Here is a 20,215-nt window from a genome sequence, read left to right on the forward strand (position 1 = left end):
GATAGAGAGGTGCCATAAATACACTCAATCCCTGAGATTAACCTACATGGCATTGGGAGATTTCATCAATTAAATATAATCCATCTTCTTCAGGGATATAATACTTTTGACCACTTATTTATAAAACTGTGCAGTCTCTGACAAAGAGCTTTGACAAAGAGATCTGCCCAAAGAGTCAATATGGTGACATTCGATCTGTCTAACGAGAAGTGTACAGAGTACAAGGGGGACTAGCACTATACTAGAAGTGACCTTTCAAAATAGTTTATTATCATTTGACCTCTGACCTCCAACCTCTCTTCATTAGGGTTACGTAAAATCACTAACCTGTGACCTTTGCATTATATGGGAAGCAATGAGGCTTGTGTAAATAGCCTGGGGGGGAGGTCAATGGTGTGATGGTCGAAAACAACAACAAAGGATGAAATGGGTCGTGTGAGGTCATCGTTGCATGCGTCTGAAAACACGTAGATGGGACCATACAGAATGAGTCATACGATTTGCTACATTTGGTGGAGAATGCAGGCATGAAAAAAAAGGCTGAAAATGATAGCATGGGTACATCTGAACAGATATCTGAACGCATACAGTAGTCTATGTATGACATTGTATGAGTACGGCAAAGTGTACCTACAATTTAATAGCCATCTAGCAATGCAAGGGCTCATTTGTTAAAAACACAGGGTTATTCATTTTGAAAGCTGAATAAAAAATGGAATGAAATGATTTGGGAGTAGGAAAGCTGGGCAAACGCTGTTAAAGTGTTACAGTACCGGTACAGTATAGTGCTTTCCCGGCCAGTGAGTACATTTGGCTGTGATGTAATGCTGTTGAAGAAATATATCTATTTGTGATATATTATTTGCATTCAATGTTCATGCCAACTAGCATTTTGAGAATTAAGGAGAACGTGAGGGGGAGCAGTTTAGGCATTGTAATGCATGTTGGTTCTGTTCAAGGCATGCAAGTCATTTGTTTCTTGCGTACAACCGGTGAGACATTGAATTCAGTAGAAATCTAAGAAATAAGGATTTCTAGGGATCGTTTATCAGGAAATTGACCCTTTGTATTGAGACAGACAGGACATTTAGACATGTTTGGTCAATGGAAAATTGAAATGGTGATATGGGTTTTTGTCAAATACGAAATAATATTACTATTTTTAATGTAATGTAGGGTGAGAGAAATGGAAGAATGGAAAGCACACATACATTTTTTGAAAATGAACTGTCCTGGCTGATCAAATATATGATGTCGATTCAAATACTGTCATTTGGAAGGTAGGTCAGAATTCAATCAATGCAAACAGCTGACTTTTAAAAGTGCTTTGGAATTGCACAGCAGTGGGGGAACTCACTTTCTGCAATGATTGAACTCTGCCCAACAAGCTAGAGGGTAGGAAATGTCTGCAAAGGGATAAAAAAAAGGGTTGAGGTGGGGGTAGTTGTGGGATTGTCAGCCATATCACATCCTTTCACTCTTACCTGTCTGGTTTGCTGCTCCATTCGTAAGCAAGGAAAAGAAAGCATGAAAGGATGTTAGCTGGCACGACAACATGATCCGTCGCTATGACGACTTAATAATCCTGACAACAGTATCACACCCCATGGCCGAAGTTGAACTACGACGCTTATATTTTATACTGTAATGCGCTATTTCCTGTGTAAGAAGAATAAATATGTATCTAACTACAAAAAGACAATTGAGCAACAACAATCGCATCTCAATGTTGGTTGGCGTGCGACATTAGTGTCCCTTCACTACCGACACCATGCTCAATTATGCCACCTTGGGTACTTGTCGTTTAAAATCATATAATCTCATCCCAGGTGCAATCCAAAGATGTATTGTTTATTTAGTAGTTTCAGGTGATTGTTTGTCACTCGAGCATTATAGGGCTCAGTGTATCTGTTTACTATATATCCTAAAGAATAACTACATCAAGGCAACAACACAGGACAATTGTGATAATACGGATTACTGACTATACAAAATAATGTGCTTGCATGGAGTTTCTAAGAAAATACATAAAAAAAAGATGAGATAATATAATTTGAGCTCAATGTTGTAACAAAAGCCACTTATGTTCATTGTGATCTATAATGGGGTCTGGGACATGGGGTACCTTGACTTTCAGCTCAGATGAACATAAACAATTTTGTGACCTGTATCCAAGTGTGCATGTAGGTGTGCATCTTGCTGTGACCGATTTATACAGTTAATCAGCAATGCCGTGGGGCTATTATTTCATCCTTTCCCCCTGCCGCAACACCCACAGTAACATGAATGTTGTCCTTTGCTCCTCACACAGGGCACCAGTTCTATTACACACAAATGTATCTTAACAAGTGAAACATTTCTTGGATATGTTCCGGAAAGTCCCGACACGATGGTGACATTGACTTAATAAACAAGCTGGTGACATTGACTTAATAAACAAGCTGGTGACATTGACTTGGTAAACACGGTAGTGACACTGACTTAGTAAACACGCTGGTGACCTTGACTTGGTAATTGCCGTGTCAATCTTTTCAGGCGCAAACGTTGATTCCATACCTGACAGTTAGTTCTCAAATCAAATCAAATTTTATTGGTCACATACACATGGTTAGCAGATGTTATTGCGAGTGTAGCGAATTGCTTGTGCTTCTAGTTCCGAAAGTGCAGCAATATATAACAAGTAATCTAACAATTCCACAACAACTACCCAAAACACACAAATCTAACTAAAGGTATGGAATAAGAATATATACATATAAATATATGGATGAGCAATGACCGAGCGGCATAGGCAAGATGCAATAGATGGTATAAAATACAGTATATACACATATGATATGAGGAATGCAAGATATGTAAAGTTGCTTAAAGTGGCATTATTAAAGTGACTAGTGATCCATTTATTTAAGTGGCCAACGATTTCAAGTCTGTATATAGGCAGCAGCCTCTCTAAGCTCTACTCGAGTGCCCCTGGCATTGAACGACCAAAACAGTCAACATGGAAGGACAATCAAATTGTCACCTACGCCTAGAGTAAGTAAATAGCCATAGGACTCAATGATGTTTGATTGCCTTCCGATTACAGTGACATATTTAACAAATACCTATGCATTCAGGGGTACGTATGTTCTCGATTGGCGTTGAGTGAAAAACACATCTATTGATATTGTCTATAAGCCCAGGCTTCACTTCTCTCAAGGCTGATTCTCCCAGTAATGCGTTAATACACTTTACAGTGCCATCCAATGTGGATGCTATGGAGACTGCTTCACTTGGCCCAAAGCAGTATTCAATCAAGGTGAAAAATATAAGAGGGAGAAGCTAGGCTAGAGAGAAGTGTGTCCCTGTTAAAGCACCAGGTCAACCGGGAGTCGCAAAACAGGCCTGGAGCTTGGCTCTCTTGTGTATGTGTGTGGTTCTAAAGCAGCATGCACTGTCACACAGCCGATACTCGGAGCGCTCCCCTCCAACGCTTGACTGATGGACGGTGGCGGCGAACGGTCAGCTTCTGCTGGAGGTTCAGACAAAGAGCTGCTCTGATTTCTTTTGTGTATGTGTGCGTGTGTGTGACTGTGTGTGTGACTGTGTGTGTGTGTGACTGTGTGTGTGTGTGACTGTGTGTGTGATTGAGTGTGTCTGTCTGATAGGTAGAGTGTTTGTTTGACAGTGTATTTGAATGTGCTTTGTTTGACTTTGATGATGCCAGTCTCTCTCTCTCTCTCTCCCTCGTGTGCTTCACTTTCTTTAGTCCTTACCTCTTGTACAGGAGGATGGCGATGACGATGCAGATGATGAAGACCACAGCGAGCACTGGGCCCACCACCCAGATAAGTCCCTCCTCCTCGTCAATGATTGGCTGGGGGTCAAGGTCAGCTGACACGACAGGGTCGGAGTAGGGGCTGGTGGCATACATGGTCTGGGAAGGAGAGGAAGGGGAGTTGTATTAGTCCTCACTGTGTTATTTTATTGAGGCTCTCAGGCTACACTTTACATAAACTACTAGTGGAATAACGTATTTAATAACCACGCAATAGGCTAGTTCTACATGCAGGTAGTGTAGAGTAGAGAAGGGGAAATTGTTTTATCACCACAATGTAGTTAGGTATCCAGACAACAACAGGAAATATTTTTGGCTGACTCTAATGCCACTATTTCTCTGCCTCCCATGACTTTGAAAACATATTCTGTGGTCCCAGTTCAGACGATGTTCCTAGGTTCCTGAAGTGATATCTTATTCCTGACTGTGTAGCTTTGTAGAAAAACAACCTGCACTCTCTCACATATCTATCAACTCTCACAGCTGAGCTCCAATCAATAGACCTCAGCCCTTCTGTGAGGCCACCGCAAGTGCAAAAGTGTCCAAGTTTCAACTTTTCCTCTTCAAGTACATGTATATTCGGTCAGTCTGACTTTCACAAAGACATCAGGACAACCTGTATGTGCTGAGTAGGCTAAGATTTGCCCATTCAAAGTTATTGTGTCAATGCAAATGTACAAATTCAACTATCCAAAAGATATGGGCACGTTCGTAATATCCGTAACATCTCTCATTTGTGATTGAGTACATTTACGCCGTTCTGAGCAGAACGAGATAAAGACTGGGGGCTTTGGGGCAAAGAAAAAGCCAATCAGTGCTGTGGTGGGCAAATTAAAGATTTCCCCCCATTTTGTCCGCTCACCCACCTGCCATTATCAACCTCCTAGATCTGCAGTCAAGACTGACGAAGTCCAAGACAGACTCCCTTAAAACCTCCCAGGTCTTCAAATCCATCATTCTGACGCATTTAGCCAGCTAATCATGCCCCTTTCTCCTTTGATCCACACTCTCCTTCTCGTCACACACACACACACACACACACACACACACACACACACACACACACACACACACACACACACACACACACACACACACACACACACACACACACACAGCTGCAGTGGAGGAGATAATGGCGTTCACACGTAGGTGTGGAATTAAAGAGGAATCCCGTTATCGAGGTATTCCTGCGATTGGCAGGAGCCTCTGGGGGATTTCCCCTATACAGTAGCAGGCTCTGTTCTTGCCCTTTTTCAGGGACCAGGGCTCAAACGGACTTGACGTAACACATCCAGCCAAGGGACGTGCCCCCTGCCAAGACGCAATTGATTTGGGTCTTTGACGTTTAATATGCAACTTTAAACATGAGGGAAAAAGATTTCTGGAAAAGGAAATCGACAGAGGGCCGACTGATGCGCCTGTCTGAACTAATTCCTTTATGGAGTGGGGTGTCTAAGAGCAGAGAAGGAAACAAAGGATGAGATAGAGAGAGAGAGGTTTTCTAAGAAAAAAAGCATAAAAAGGCATATACTTACATTTTCAGAGATCTCGAGGACAGCAAGCACAAAGAAGATGTACTCTTGGCCGTTGGCGAGCTGCTTGTTTTCAAAGTCCCCATAGATCTTGGTGTCTCCCAGAGTGAAGTCGGTAGGAAGGTCTTTGAAGTAGGCAGCGATGTAGGCTTTGGGCTCAGCTTGCCTCCGGAAGCGAAGGCCTCGGCTTGTTCGGTTAATCTCTTTGAGCAGCTAAAAGTGAAAAGAGTGGAGCCGATGTAGCTAGACAGTCGATAAAAATGTTGTTTTGCAGTCATACACACATGGACACAAACACACACACACACACACACAACTACAAATCTGTGTTACATCCCTTCTGATTACAAAAGCTCAAACTACTGATTGCAACGGAAGAGGAAATATTACCATTTGGATTTCATTTGTTTTACGCTGCAAGGATTTCAAGATGTGTGGATTTTCCTAAATGAGTTTCTATAATAACCGTGAATACTGTCAAACATTTCAAAAGGATTTCAAGTTAAAAAAAAATATATATATTTTTGAAAGGGGACAATGTTTTGAAGTTCCAGTGGCATGAAATAGAATAGGAAGAGATGCCCTGCTCTGCTGTGTGTGTGTGTGTGTGTGTGTGTGTGTGTGTGTGTGTGTGTGTGTGTGTGTGTGTGTGTGTGTGTGTGTGTGTGTGTAATGCATAATCTTTAGAAGGAATGAGAGGCAAATATGTGGTAAACTGACTGAATACTTGTCGATAGGTAGAGATGGACTTCATTCTCTTAATATTGTTTTGATATATTCCCATCAGATACCAGCAACCTTTTAGACCATCATGACCACATGATGGCTTGTAGTCATTGGAATGTACTTAATAAAACAGTATATTAGCAAATGTCCTGTGGCATGCTACACAATATAGGTGAGGCTACTCATTGAAAGTGCTGAGCGCACCAAACGTACTGTAAGTACCAAGCCCCTAAAGGTATCAATTAAACAACAATGCAATGGTGTTCTGTTTCTTGCTGAGCATGGGTAATTAAATATACACACACACACACACACACACACACACACACACACACACACACACACACACACACACACACACACACACACACACACACACACACACACACACACACACACACACACACACACAAAGAATACCCTTGGCTCTATTTCCTACATCCAAGAAAGTGGTGAGTCCCTGAGCAAGTGCAGTGTGTCATAACAGAAAAATTCTGCCTCAGAGCATTAGCACTAGGCTAGCCCCCGTCACAAATTACATTGTAACACTGCACTAATAGAGAGACCAGATATTATTTACCCACTAGCAACACCAGGCAACTTGATCAGAATGTGAATCAGATCATATTCGTACAATGGGAGTGTGATTGCTTCTGCAAAAAAACAAAGCCAAATTTGTCTCGCTCTTATGGGAAAGTGTAATGTTATGCAGGTCTACGCTCAAGTGCTATTGCTATAGGCTACATAACTAGGTCTAATAACGCCAACCAAAAATGATTCAGTGTATGCAATGGTGTGAGACATCTTACTGGTTTCATGTCTGCTTGATTTACACTGAACAAAAATATAAACGCAACATGCAACAATTTCAGTTCATATAAGGAAATCAGTCAATTGAAATACATTCATTAGGCCATAATCTATGGATTTCACATGACTGGGAATACAGATATGTATCTGTTGGTCAAAGATACCTTAAAAAAATGGTAGGGGCGTGGATCAGATAACCAGTCAGTATCCTGTGTGACCACTATTCGCCTGATGCAGCGCGACACATCTCCTTCGCATAGCGTTGATCAGGCTGTTGATTGTGGCCTGTGGAATGTTGTCCCACTCCTCTTCAATGGCTGTGCAAAGTTGCTGTCAATCCAGAGCATCCCAAACATGCTCAACATGTCAGGTGAGTATGCAGGCCATGGAAGAACTGTGACATTTTCAGCTTTCAGGAATTGTGTACAGATCTTTGCAATATGCTGTGTTAAAACATGAAGTGATGCCGGAGGATGAATGGCACGATAATGGGCCTCAGGATCTTGTCATGGTATTTCTGTGCATTGAAATTGCCATCAATAAAATGCAGTTGTGTTCGTTGTCGGTAGTTTATGCCTGCCCATACCATAACCCCACCGTCACCTTGGGGCACTCTGAAACACAACGCCATACATGTGATCTGCGGTTGTGAGTCCGGTTGGACATACTGCCAAATTCTCAAAAATGACTTTGGAGGCGGCTTCTGGTAGAGAAATGAACATACAATTCTCTGGCAACAGCTCTGGTGTACATTCCTGCAGTCAGCATGCCTATTGCATGATCCTTCAAAACTTGAGACATCTATGGCATTGTGTTGTGTGACAAAATGTCACATTTTAGAGCAGCCTTTAATTGTCCCCAGCACAAGGTGGACCTGTGTAATGATCCTGCCGTTTAATCAGCTTCTTGATATGCCACACCTGTCAGATAGATGGATTATCTTGGCAAAGGAGAAATGCTCACTAACAGGGATGTAAACAAATCTGTGCACAAAATTTGATAGAAATAAGCTTTTTGTGTGTATGGAACATTTCTGGGATCTTTTATTTCAGCTCATGAAACATGGGACCAACACTTTACATGTTGCATTTATATTTTTGTTCAGTGTATGTGGTTTAAGCCTACCCAAAAGTACACGTCGTATCAACGTGAGCCAACTTCATATCTCTCTCTCTGGAATGCGTGTGTGCCTATCAAGTTTCTGCAATGGCTTTGGCTCGGAGGGTGGTGTCACTACTCAATAATGTCTTCAATCATATCCCTTGTCAACACGGCTAAAACAAGCCGCCCTTGGGAAAATTTGTGAAAAGGTGAGAGCCCAATACTGACAAACAAATCATTTCTGATGGGAGGGGGCGACTTTCTGGTAATCGGTCAAGGCGTGAGACAGATGAGACTCAGTGAAACAACATGGTTCTTCTCAAGAGATAAAGTGTATGCTCATATTGTGTTTTTGTTTGCTCTATTTACTGCATTAGGAATAAATCATCCCCATAAGTACCTACCCACAATGACAAGTAAAGTATTAAATAGATATGAACCTATCCCTAAACCGAACTACTTACATCAAAAGTCTAGTGACACAAAAAGGGTTAAAACCTGTTCATACTTGGGTTGGGATAAATAATGGAACGAGAGGGACTGGAGACCTGGAGATTGGAGATTTTATGGGCTCCTGACCAATTTATCAAAACATTTTTTTTGGGGGGGGGGGTGGCACTTATCTTAACTTTTTGTGTACATAATGTTTCCACCATTGTTTCCTATGACCCAAAAGAGCTTCTGGACATCAGAACAGCCATCACTAACCTCCATTTGGACGCAGACTTTTACTTCAATCAGACGGAGACGAAAGACATAATGATTATCGCGGACCAGGCCCAAATCCCTGACACTCGAAGAAGGAGGAGACAGCGTTGTGTGGGATACCTGATGAGACTCACTGGATACCTCCCTGAAGAAAAAACTGGAAGAGGTCCATTGGAGACTATACTATCAACGTGATCTGAAGAACTGGTAATATCCTAAGTTTCTATGTGTCGCGGCTGAACAAGGACATGGTAAATGTGTGTCTCTTTGTTAACAACTGGTGCACGATCTCTAATGTTAAGGAAGTCTAAAGGTTCTGCTCGCCTGAGAACACCACATGATAAACTGTAGACCAGATTATTTACAGAGAGTTTATCTATATTTTTCAAAGCTACCTATTTACCACCACAAACCAATGCTGGCACTAAGACCACACTTTAAAAGCTGCATAGGGCCATAAGCAAACAAGAAAATGCTCACTCAGAGGCGGCGCTCCTAGTGGCCAGTGACTTTAATGCAGGAAAATTGAAATCCGTTTTACCCTAATTTCTACCAGCGTGCAACTAGAGTAAAAAAAACTCTAGATCACCTTTACTCCACACACAGAGATGCATACAAAGCTCTCCCTCACCCTTCATTCAGCAAATCTGACCATAACGCTATCCTCCTGATTCCTGCTTACAAGCAAATAATTAAACAGGAAGTACTAGTGACACGCTCAATACGTAAGTCTTCCAATGAAACGGATGTTAAGCTACAGGACTGTTTCGCTAGCACAGACTGGAATATGTTCCGGGATTGAGGAGTTTACCACATTAGTAACCGGCATCATTAATAAGTGCATCTATGACGTGGTCCCCACAGTGACTGTACGTACATATCCCAACCAGAAGCCACGGATTACAGGCAACATATGCACTGAGCTAAAGGCTAGAGCTGCTTTCAAGTTGCAGGACTCTAATCCTGACACTTATAAGAAATCCTGCTACGCCCTCTGATTAACCATCAAACAGGCAAAGCGACAATACAGGACCAAAATCGAATCCTACTACACCAGCTCTGACGGTCGTTGGATGTGGTAGGGCGAGCAGACTATCACGGATTACAAAGGGAAACTCAGCCATGAGGTGTCCAGTGATGCGAGCCTACCAGATGAGCTAAATACCTTTTATAGGCACTTCAAGGCTAGCAACACTGAACTATGCATGAGGGCACCAGCTGTTGTGTTCACGCTCTCCGTAGCCGATGTGAGTAAGACCTTTAAACAGGTTAATATTCACAAGGCCGCAGGGCCAGATGGATTACCAGGACACATACTCAGAGCATGCGCTCACCAGTTGGCAAGTGTCTTCACTGATATGTTCAGACTCTCCCTGACCCATAGTCCCTGTGCCCAAAAACGCCAAGGTAACCTATCTAAATGACTATCACCCGTAGAACTCACATATGTAGCCATGACATTCTTTGAAAGGCTGGTCATGGCTCATATCAACACCATCATCCCAGACACCCTGGAATCCACTCCAATTCACATACCGCCCCAACACTGTCCTTTCTCAGGTGGGTAAGGGCTGTGTGGAGTGCAATAGAGATTGCGTCATCTGTGGATCTGCTGTGGCAGTATGACAAATAACATTTGATTTTATTTGATCAATTGCAGACACTGGATTTCTGAATCGTGCTTTTGGAAGTGCATTGTACTGTACAGCAGCATGTCCTGGATAGAGGGAGTTCAAACACACTTCTGGAAGCTCTATCTGGAGACCTACTTACTGCAATGAATGCCATCCTCAGTATCTTATGACTGTTAGGAATGTTTCACATGCGTTAGGTAGGTGAGTTTCTGGTGTGCTGAAGGCCATTAACATAGCTGAGAGATGGTCTATATTTTTTTAATGTTATTTCACCTTTATTTAACCAGGTAGGCAAGTTGAGAACAAGTTCTCATTTACAATTGCGACCTGGCCAAGATAAAGCCAAGCAGTTCGACACATACAACAACACAGAGTTACACATGGAGTAAAACAAACATACAGTCAATAATACAGTACAAAAATAAGTCTATATACAATGTGAGCAAATGAGGTGAGATAAGGGAGGTAAAGGCAAAAAAAGGCCATGGTTTCAAAGTAAATACAATATAGCAAGTAAAACACTGGAATGGTAGATTTGCAGTGGAAGAAAGTGCAAAGTAGAAATATAAATAATGGGGTGCAAAGGAGCAAAATAAATAAATAAATACAGTAGGGGAAGAGGGAGTTGTATGGGCTAAATTATAGATGGGCTATGTACAGGTGCAGTGATCTGTGAGCTGCTCTGACAGCTGGTGCTTAAAGCTAGTGAGGGAGATAAGTGTTTCCAGTTTCAGAGATTTTTGTAGTTCGTTCCAGTCATTGGCAGCAGAGAACTGGAAGAAGAGACGGCCAAAGGAGGAATTGGCTTTGGGGGTGACCAGAGAGATATACCTGCTGGAGCGCGTGCTACAGGTGGGTGCTGCTATGGTGACCAGTGAGCGGAGATAAAGGGGTACTTTACCTAGCAGGGTCTTGTAGATGACCTGGAGCCAGTGGGTTTGGCGACGAGTATGAAGCGAGGGCCAGCCAACGAGAGCGTACAGGTCGCAGTGGTGGGTAGTATATGGGGCTTTGGTGACAAAACAGATGGCACTGTGATAGACTGCATCCAGTTTATTGAGTAGGGTATTGGAGGCTATTTTGTAAATGACATCGCCGAAGTCGAGGATCAGTTGGATGGTCAGTTTTACGAGGGTATGTTTGGCAGCATGAGTGAAGGATGCTTTGTTGCGAAATAGGAAGCCAATTCTAGATTTAACTTTGGATTGGAGATGTTTGATGTGAGTCTGGAAGGAGATCTTACAGTCTAACCAGACACCTAGGTATTTGTAGTTGTCCACATATTCTAAGTCAGAACCGTCCAGAGAAGTGATGCTGGACGGGCGGGCGGGTGCAGGCAGCGATCGGTTGAAGAGCATGCATTTAGTTTTAATTGTATTTAAGAGCAGTTGGAGGCCACGGAAGGAGAGTTGTATGGCATTGAAGCTCGTCTGGAGGGTTGTTAACACAGTGTCCAAAGAAGGGCCAGAAGTATACAGAATGGTGTCGTCTGCGTAGAGGTGGATCAGAGACTCACCAGCAGCAAGAGCGACATCATTGATGTATACAGAGAAAACAGTTGGCCCAAGAATTGAACCCTGTGGCACTCCCATAGAGACTGCCAGAGGCCCGGACAACAGGCCATCCGATTTGACACATTGAACTCTATCAGAGAAGTAGTTGGTGAACCAGGCGAGGCAATTATTTGAGAAAACCAAGGCTATTGAGTCTGCCAATGAGGATGTGGTGATTGACAGAGTCGAAAGCCTTGGCCAGGTCAATGAATACGGCAGCACAGTATTGTTTCTTATCGATGGCGGTTACGATATTGTTTAGGACCTTGAGCGTGGCTGAGGTGCACCCATGACCAGCTCTGAAACCAGATTGCATAGTGGAGAAGGTGTGGTGGGATTCGAAATGGTCGGTAATCTGTTTGTTGACTTGGCTTTCGAAGACCTTAGAAAGGCAGGGTATGATAGATATAGGATGTAGCAGTTTGGGTCAAGAGTGTCCCCTCCTTTGAAGAGGGTGATGACAGCAGCTGCTTTCCAATCTTTTGGAATCTCAGACGACACGAAAGAGAGGTTGAACAGGCTAGAAATAGGGGTTGCAACAATTTCGGCAGATCAATTTAGAAAGGGTCCAGATTGTCTAGTCCTGTTGATTTGTAGGGGTCCAGATTTTGCAGCTCTTTCATAACATCAGCTGACTGGATTTGGGAGAAGGAGAAATGGGGAAGGCTTGGGCGAGTAGCTGTGGAGGGTGCAGTGCTGTTGACCGTGGTAGGGGTAGCCAGGTGGAAAGCATGGCCAGCCGTAGAAAAATGCTTATTGAAATTATCAATTATAGTGGATTTATCAGAGGTGACAGAGTTTCCTATCCTCAGTGCAATGGGCAGCTGGGAGGAGGTGTTCTTATTCTCCATGGACTTTACAGTGTCCCAGAACTTTTTTGAGTTTGTGTTGCAGGAAGCAAATTTCTGCTTGAAAAAGCTAGCCTTGGCTTTTCTAACTGCCTGTGTATATTGGTTTCTAACTTCCCTGAAAAGTTGCATATCACGGGGGCTGTCCAATGCTAATGCAGAATGCCACAGGATGTTTTTGTGTTGGTTAAGGGCAGTCAGGTCTGGAGAGAACCAAGGGCTATATCTGTTCCTGGTTATACATTTCTTGAATGGGGCATGCTTATTTAAGATGGTGAGGAAGGCATTTAAAAAAAATAACCAGGCATCCTCTACTGACGGGATGAGGTCAATATCCTTCCAGGATACCCGGGCCAGGTCGATTAGAAAGGCTTGCTCACTGAAATGTTTCAGGGAGTGTTTGACAGTGATGAGTGGAGGTTGTTTGACCGCTGACCCATTACGGATGCAGGCAATGAGGCAGTGATCGCTGAGATCTTGGTTGAAAACAGCAGAGGTGTATTTAGAGGGTAAGTTGGTTAGGATGATATCTATGAGGGTGCCCGTGTTTACGGCTTTGGGGTGGTACCTGGTAGGTTCATTGATAATTTGTGTGAGATTGAGGGCATCAAGCTTAGATTGTAGGATGGCTGGGGTGTTAACCTGTTGGGTCTAGGGGGCAGCATTTGCACGTCTGGATAAAAAAAATGTACCCGATTTAATCTGGTTACTAATCCTACCCAGTAACTAGAATATGCATATACTTATTATATATGGATAGAAAACACTCTAAAGTTTCCAAAACTGTTTGAATGGTGTCTGTGAGTATAACAGAACTCATTTGGCAGGCAAAACCCTGAGACATTTTCTGACAGGAAGTGGATACCTGATGTGTTGTATTGACTTTAAACCTCTCCCATTGAAAAACACAGGGGTTTAGGAATATTTTGGCACTTCCTATTGCTTCCACTAGATGTCACCAGCCTTTACAAAGTGTTTTGAGTCTTCTGGAGGGAGATCTGACCGAACAAGAGCCATGGAACGGTGATGTCCCATTAGACACCTGGCGCGCTACTTCATGTTGGGTACCCTCGTTCCAATACGTTATAAAAGGCTATGCATTCGTCCACCTTGAATATTATTCATGTTCTGGTTAAAAAGGCCCTAATGATTTATGCTATACAACGTTTGACATGTTTGAACGAACGGAAATATATTTTTTCCCCTCGTTCATGACGGAAGTCCGGCTGGCTTACATCATGTGCTAACGAGACGGAGATTTTTGGACATAAATGATGAGCTTTTTTGAACAAAACTACATTCGTTATGGACCTGTGATACCTGGAAGTGACATCTGATGAAGAGAATCAAAGGTAATGGATTATTTACATAGTATTTTCGATTTTAGATCTCCCCAACATGACGTCTAGTCTGTATCGCAACGCGTATTTTTCTGGGCACAGTGCTCAGATTATTGCAAAGTGTGATTTCCCAGTAAGGTTATTTTTAAATCTGGCAAGTTGATTGCGTTCAAAAGATGTAAATCTATAATTCTTTAAATGACAATATAATATTTTACCAATGTTTTCTAATTTTAATTATTTAATTTGTGACGCTGACTTGACTGCCGGTTATTGGAGGGAAACGATTTCCTCAACATCAATGCCATAGTAAAACGCTGTTTTTGTATATAAATATGAACTTGATAGAACTAAAAATGCATGCATTGTCTAACATAATGTCCTAGGAGTGTCATCTGATGGAGATTGTAAAAGGTTAGTGTATCATTTTAGCTGGTTTTATGGTTTTGGTGACCCTGTCTTTGACTTGACAAAACATTACACACAACTCTTGTAAATGTACTGTCCTAACATACTCTAAATTTATGCTTTCGCCGTAAAACCTTTTTGAAATCGTAAAACGTGGTTAGATTAAGGAGATGTTTATCTTTCAAATGGTGTAACATAGTTGTATTTTTGAAAAATTTGAATTTTGACATTTATTTGGATTCAAATTTGCCGCTCTTGAAATGCACCTGCTGTTGATGGAGTGCACCACAGGTGGCACGCTAGCGTCCCACCTAGCCCCAAGAGGTTAAGCATGTCCCAGTTAAGGTCACCTAGCAGCACGAGCTCTGAAGATAGATGGGGGGCAATCAGTTCACATATGGTGTCCAGAGCACAGCTGGGGGCAGAGGGTGGTCTATTTATTTATTTATTTCACCTTTATTTAACCAGGTAGGCAAGTTGAGAACAAGTTCTCATTTACAATTGCGACCTGGCCAAGATAGTATAGCCAAGTCTATAGCAGGCGGCAACGGTGAGAAACTTGTTTTTAGAGAGATGGATTTTTAAAAGTAGAAGTTCAAATTGTTTGGGTACAGATCTGGATAGTAGGACAGAACTCTGCAGGCTATCTCTGCAGTAGATTGCAACACCGCCCCCTTTGGCCATTCTATCTTGTCTGAAAATGTTGTAGTTAGGGATGAAGATTTCAGAATTTCTGGTGGACTTCCTAAGCCAGGATTCAGACACGGCTAGGACATCCGGGTTGGCAGAGTTTGCTAAAGCAGTGAATAAAACAAACTTAGGGAGGAGGCTTCTAATGTTAACATGCATGAAACCAAGGCTATTACGGTTACAAAAGTCATCAAAAGAGAGCGCCTGGGGAATAGGAGTGGAGCTAGGCACTGCAGGGCCTGGATTCACCTCTACATCACCAGAGGAACAGAGGAGGAATAGGATAAGGGTACGGCTAAAAGCTATGAGAATTGGTCGTTTATGACGTCTGGAATAGAGAGTAAAAGGAGCAAGTTTCTGGGGGCGATAAAATAGCTTCAAGGTATAATGTACAGACAAAGGTATGGCAAGATGTGAGTAGGATGTGAGTACAGTGGAGGTAAACCTAGACATTGAGTGATGATGAGAGAGATATTGTCTCTAGAAACATCATTGAAACCAGAAGATGTCATAGCATGTGTGGGTGGTGGAACTGAAAGGTTGGATAAGGTATAATGAGCAGGGCTAGAGGCTCTACAGTGAAATAAGCCAATAAACACTAACCAGAAGAGCAATGGACAGAGGCATGCTTAGCCGAAGCGATCATAAATGTCCAAGTGAGATTCAGACAGCTAGCAGGGCCATAGGTAGCAAGCTGGCAGAAGATGGAGGGAGGTCTGTTTTTAGCCACCTCGTGCGTTTCCGTCTGTAGATTAGTGGGGTTCCATGTGGTAGGGGGGACCAGTCCAATTGGCAAAATAGTTATAGTGGCCCAAGAAAATTGTCCGATAGACCTATTAAGATAGCAGCCGATAAGACAGCTAACGATTAGCGGGCCGCAGATGAGCGTTCAGGTTCTGTCGCGACGGAGGGGCCAGTTGGATAACTCCCTCGGGCAGATAACGTCGGTAGTCCAGTATTTTTTTTTTTTAATTGGTGAGGCGGGTTGCAGGAGAGTGTTTTGAGGTTGAGTTTTTAGAAAAAAATATATAAAAAGATATGCGAAGTAAAGATGTAAATATATATATATATACACGGGACACAACAAGAGGAGGATAACGGACGTCTGACTGCTATGCCATCTTGGAAAGAGATAGATCGATATATGTGAATGACGCATCACAATGAACACACACATTTCACGGTTTGAATGCTAAATCATTACATCAGCTTATCCCCAAATGTACCTAAGGATACACAGAGCACAAAAGCTTCAGATATACCTAGACTGGCTAAATATTAAAGTTGTCAAGTACTTTGTGCATAACGTGTGCTACCTTTCCCTTGAATAAGAACACAGAGGCCTGATGCAGCTCTTCAGGTAATTACCGTTGAGAGGGAGAGGGGGTGGGAAGGGGGAGTTGAGTTGCAGTGCACTTGATGACTACTCCATGTTCTACCTATTTCCCATTTGAATAATTATCTCTACAGCTATTTGCATCAATCAACGAGCCCCGTCCCCAGGTTTCCCCACCCCCATCCTTTCGTATCTGCAGAGTTAGAGTCGAGTTCTTCCCACCACCTTTTTTTTTGTAAGACTTGGGTTAAAGTCGATTCCATTGCAATTAAGTGAATATTGAGATTCCACAACAGGAATTGAATGTTAATGTTTAATAAGGACTTTTTGACAGATTTTTTGGACCATTTTGTGGTACCTACCTCTTCTAGATTCATCTCATCTGGACTGTCCCAGGGTTTGAGATACTTTCCTGTGCGCTGTTTCTTCAGAGGCACCACCACTATGTAGTATCCCCTGGAAATGGGAGGAAAAGAAAGAAACAGAATGACAAGGTATTTCAAGCTCTTCAAGGTCAAAGGCCATTGTCAGTTCACTCCATAAGATGTTTACAATACACCATTGTATTGTAAACAAAACAAACCAAGATCAAAGCTTTGAGCTTCATACACAAAAATGTCTAGCGTCCCTGAGGAGCCTTATCCTGTAGGTGTAACAGGGTAGGAGGCATGGAGGACAAGAGACAAAGATGACAAATGATCGTGCCATTAGCTAGTTACGCTAGCCCGTTATCATCAGAGAAGTCGGCGCACTGTTAGCCCCGCGGGCTAATTAGTACCCCTCTGTGAGAGTGAGAAGAGGAGCTGGAATTAGAGGGATTTTCAACCCTCCATTGGGGCGACAAGGGAGATAAAGGCCTCTACCAGAGTTTTTCAGGGCTTCTCCAGGCTGGGCACGGTGCTAGCTAGCGTTAGCCAGGAAGGCAGTGTGGCAGGCTGATGGGAAGCAAATTAGCTTAAGCACTGGCATAGGGGATAGTAGGCTCGAGTGCGTCCAGCAAGATCAAAACCCTAGATTGGTTTGAAGTGCCAGTCTACAATCAGATCTGCGCATTGGCCTTTTGACAACCCAGAGCTTAGTTGGAAAGGCTGGAAGAGACATTACAAGGCTTAATACTGGGAAGTGGGTTAAATTGGGTGGGAGAATTCATTGTGTCATCTTCTCTCTGATGAACAGAGAACAATAAGAACAGGCTTGATACAATGCAATTAATGTAATATACAGGGTACACTAAAGAAAGTGATGACCTCTTCAGTGCTGATGTTCTGACCTTTCAAACAGTATTAAAAAATAAAGTGTTACAAAATCTGGCAGTGTCAAATCTTGCCCCTTTCACTTATTGAGAGGACAAATAAGCTTTAATGGTATCCTGCTGATATAATTGAACCCAAAGACGAGCTCAAGGTAAATAGATGGATTAGGGCAGCCACCGAGGCAAATGAATTAAGTAAATTCAAATTAGGCTAAATAGCCAGCTCTATAAATACAAGTCTGCAATTATCCATTAGCATTAGCGTTAGCATTAGTTTTAATCCCCGCCACTCACCTGACTTTCTCTGAAGTCTGGACAGAGGGCAGCTCCACAGAGACCATGCCATCCAAGTTGGTCTTGCCGATCAGGTAGGGCTTGGTGCGCAGGATGTCCGGGGCGGTCATGGTGGAGACACGGTGCTGGAGACCGCCGGCGCTGTTGCCCCGGTTGGTCAGCAGGAAGGAGTACTGCGTCCCAGCCTGCAGACCTGTGATAAGCTTCTGAGTGAGCTTGCCATCCACCTCCACGCTCTGGCCTTTGTCATAGAGGATCTGGATTTGGAATGGTAGGAAAGCATGTGTGAATGTTGAGGAGATTCACTAATCCAACATATGAGGTCTGTTTAGTCAGGGAAATGTCCGGACTTGTTCAGATATTTATGTGACTACTATACTTTTGGCTCATGTCACTTGATATTTTCTGGATCCTCGAACATTGTTTATTAAAATATGGAAGATAATCAAAAAGCTCTTACTGTGAAGGGCTGAGCTGCGTTATAGTTGTCTGGGATCTCCCAGGTAAGGAGCACGGATGTCTTCATGGCAGCTTTCACATGAAAGTTTTTTGCAAACACTGCTAAAAGAAAGGGGGAGCAGATGATTTAGACACGAAACAAACATAACCCTCCTTAAAGGATTCCAGAGCCATAAACCTCTTACCTGAACATGTTTCTCTTTACAAGCAGTCTGAAACCAGCACTAGTGTGGTCTTAGCAGGGCTACAGTGCTCCCATCTTACCTTTGCTTTCTTTTATCTTACCTTTTTATTAACAGCAGCTCTTTTTAATCTACAGACTCACCTTTGGCTTAGCTGACAACACATGGGACACATATACTTACTCCACCTGTTCATGATATCTTTCTTTCTTATGGGGTGGGAGGGCTATGTATACATACAGCAGATTTTTTGACCAATCATGAGATCAGTAATCCCATTCTGTTTGTTCTTCTGCCACTAAAGCTTGACGAGGTGGTTGCTGTTGATGGTGGTTGTGGACTGAAGTTGGATTGGGGGGCGGGAGGGGGTATTGGGGTGGGGTCCTACCTTGATCCAAGGGCTGTGTCCTGAACTGGACACTGGGACTATAGGGGCCGGAGCCCTTGCTGGTGAAGGCACACATTTTGATATCGTAAGTGGTGTCAGCCTTGAGGCCGTCCAGGGTGACGGTGGACTCTGGGGCGGTGATGAAGAGTTCCGAGGGACTCCGAGGGCTGTTGATGTCCTTGTACTGCAGGGCGTACTTCACGATAATGCCGTTGCGCTCCGCCAGTAACAGGGGATTCCAATTCACCTGAATGGTGGTGGTGGTGCCGCCCTCAGCCGCAATGCTTTGTGGGAAGCCGCTAGGCACATCTTCAGGAGTGTTGATCTCTTTGACTGTCTCCTCGCCAAAGCCCACCTTGTTGCGGGCGGACAAGCGGAAGGTGTATGATGCCCCCTTGTGGATCTCTTTGGTGGTGTAGTGGTTCTCGCGCTCAGGGAACTCGATGATGGTCAGGGGGTCGACATCTTTGCGGCCAAAGCGAAGGCGGTAGCCCTGCAGGGGGCCGTGGGTTAACGTCGGAGGGTGCCACTGGAGGAGGGCAGTGCCCATGTTGGTAGGGCTGACCATGAGTCGTGGTTTTTCAGGTACTAAGAGACAAAATAACAAATTCAATACAAATACCCCAAAGAACCCATTCAAACTTCCATAGCATTTTAAAAGCAATATCCAATGACAGACATTATGACAATTTTGAGAGGATGATGACAACCCCAAAATACCCCCAGCCATAATCCCTGACATAGCAGAATCTGATCTCCTTTCCAACTCATAACAGTGTTAAGGGTTACCATTGGCGGATATTGTTACGTGTAAAGTGTTAAGCCACCAAGAGAGCAGTATATAGCTAACACCCTGTTTGCATAAATGCTAATGCTGTTTGCTTTGATACCTACCAATATGGCCTCCCTTTTAAGCATTTACTGAGTAAAGGCTCCCATCCTCTCCCCAACACACACACACACACTAGCCGTCTGTATCTGTACGCCAGGCAGGTGCGGCATGAAAGGCTTTTCAGACGGATTAGACGACAGCGCAATTATGTCTCACACACACAGCAAAGTATTTCTGAATTGCCATTTGGATTCTGTCATGCTGCTCTCTCAAAAGAAACCAATGAGAGCTGAACAGACCAT

The 20,215-nt window shown here is 43.2% G+C and overlaps 1 protein-coding gene across 35 annotated transcripts in view; it reads right to left on the reverse strand.

The window, feature by feature from the left end:
- Positions 1-20,215, reverse strand: part of LOC106577623 (receptor-type tyrosine-protein phosphatase delta) — a 645,315-nt gene that overhangs the window by 61,379 nt on the left and 563,721 nt on the right. For 12 of the 35 annotated variants that reach the window (XM_014155859.2, XM_014155852.2, XM_045701361.1 and 9 more), the window contains 7 exons: positions 19,082-19,669; positions 18,513-18,613; positions 18,053-18,309; positions 16,869-16,962; positions 5,356-5,565; positions 3,756-3,916; positions 1,485-1,499 (listed from right to left, as the gene is read on the reverse strand). In XM_014155859.2, the coding sequence (XP_014011334.1) occupies positions 1,485-1,499; positions 3,756-3,916; positions 5,356-5,565; positions 16,869-16,962; positions 18,053-18,309; positions 18,513-18,613; positions 19,082-19,669 (1,426 nt within the window). The remainder of the gene's footprint in view (positions 1-1,484; positions 1,500-3,755; positions 3,917-5,355; positions 5,566-16,868; positions 16,963-18,052; positions 18,310-18,512; positions 18,614-19,081; positions 19,670-20,215) is intronic. The other 23 variants (XM_045701358.1, XM_045701368.1, XM_045701374.1 and 20 more) reach the window with 8 other exon arrangements.

The sequence above is a fragment of the Salmo salar genome, chromosome ssa18, assembly GCF_905237065.1.
Source record: "Salmo salar chromosome ssa18, Ssal_v3.1, whole genome shotgun sequence".
NCBI classification, from domain to species: domain Eukaryota; kingdom Metazoa; phylum Chordata; class Actinopteri; order Salmoniformes; family Salmonidae; genus Salmo; species Salmo salar.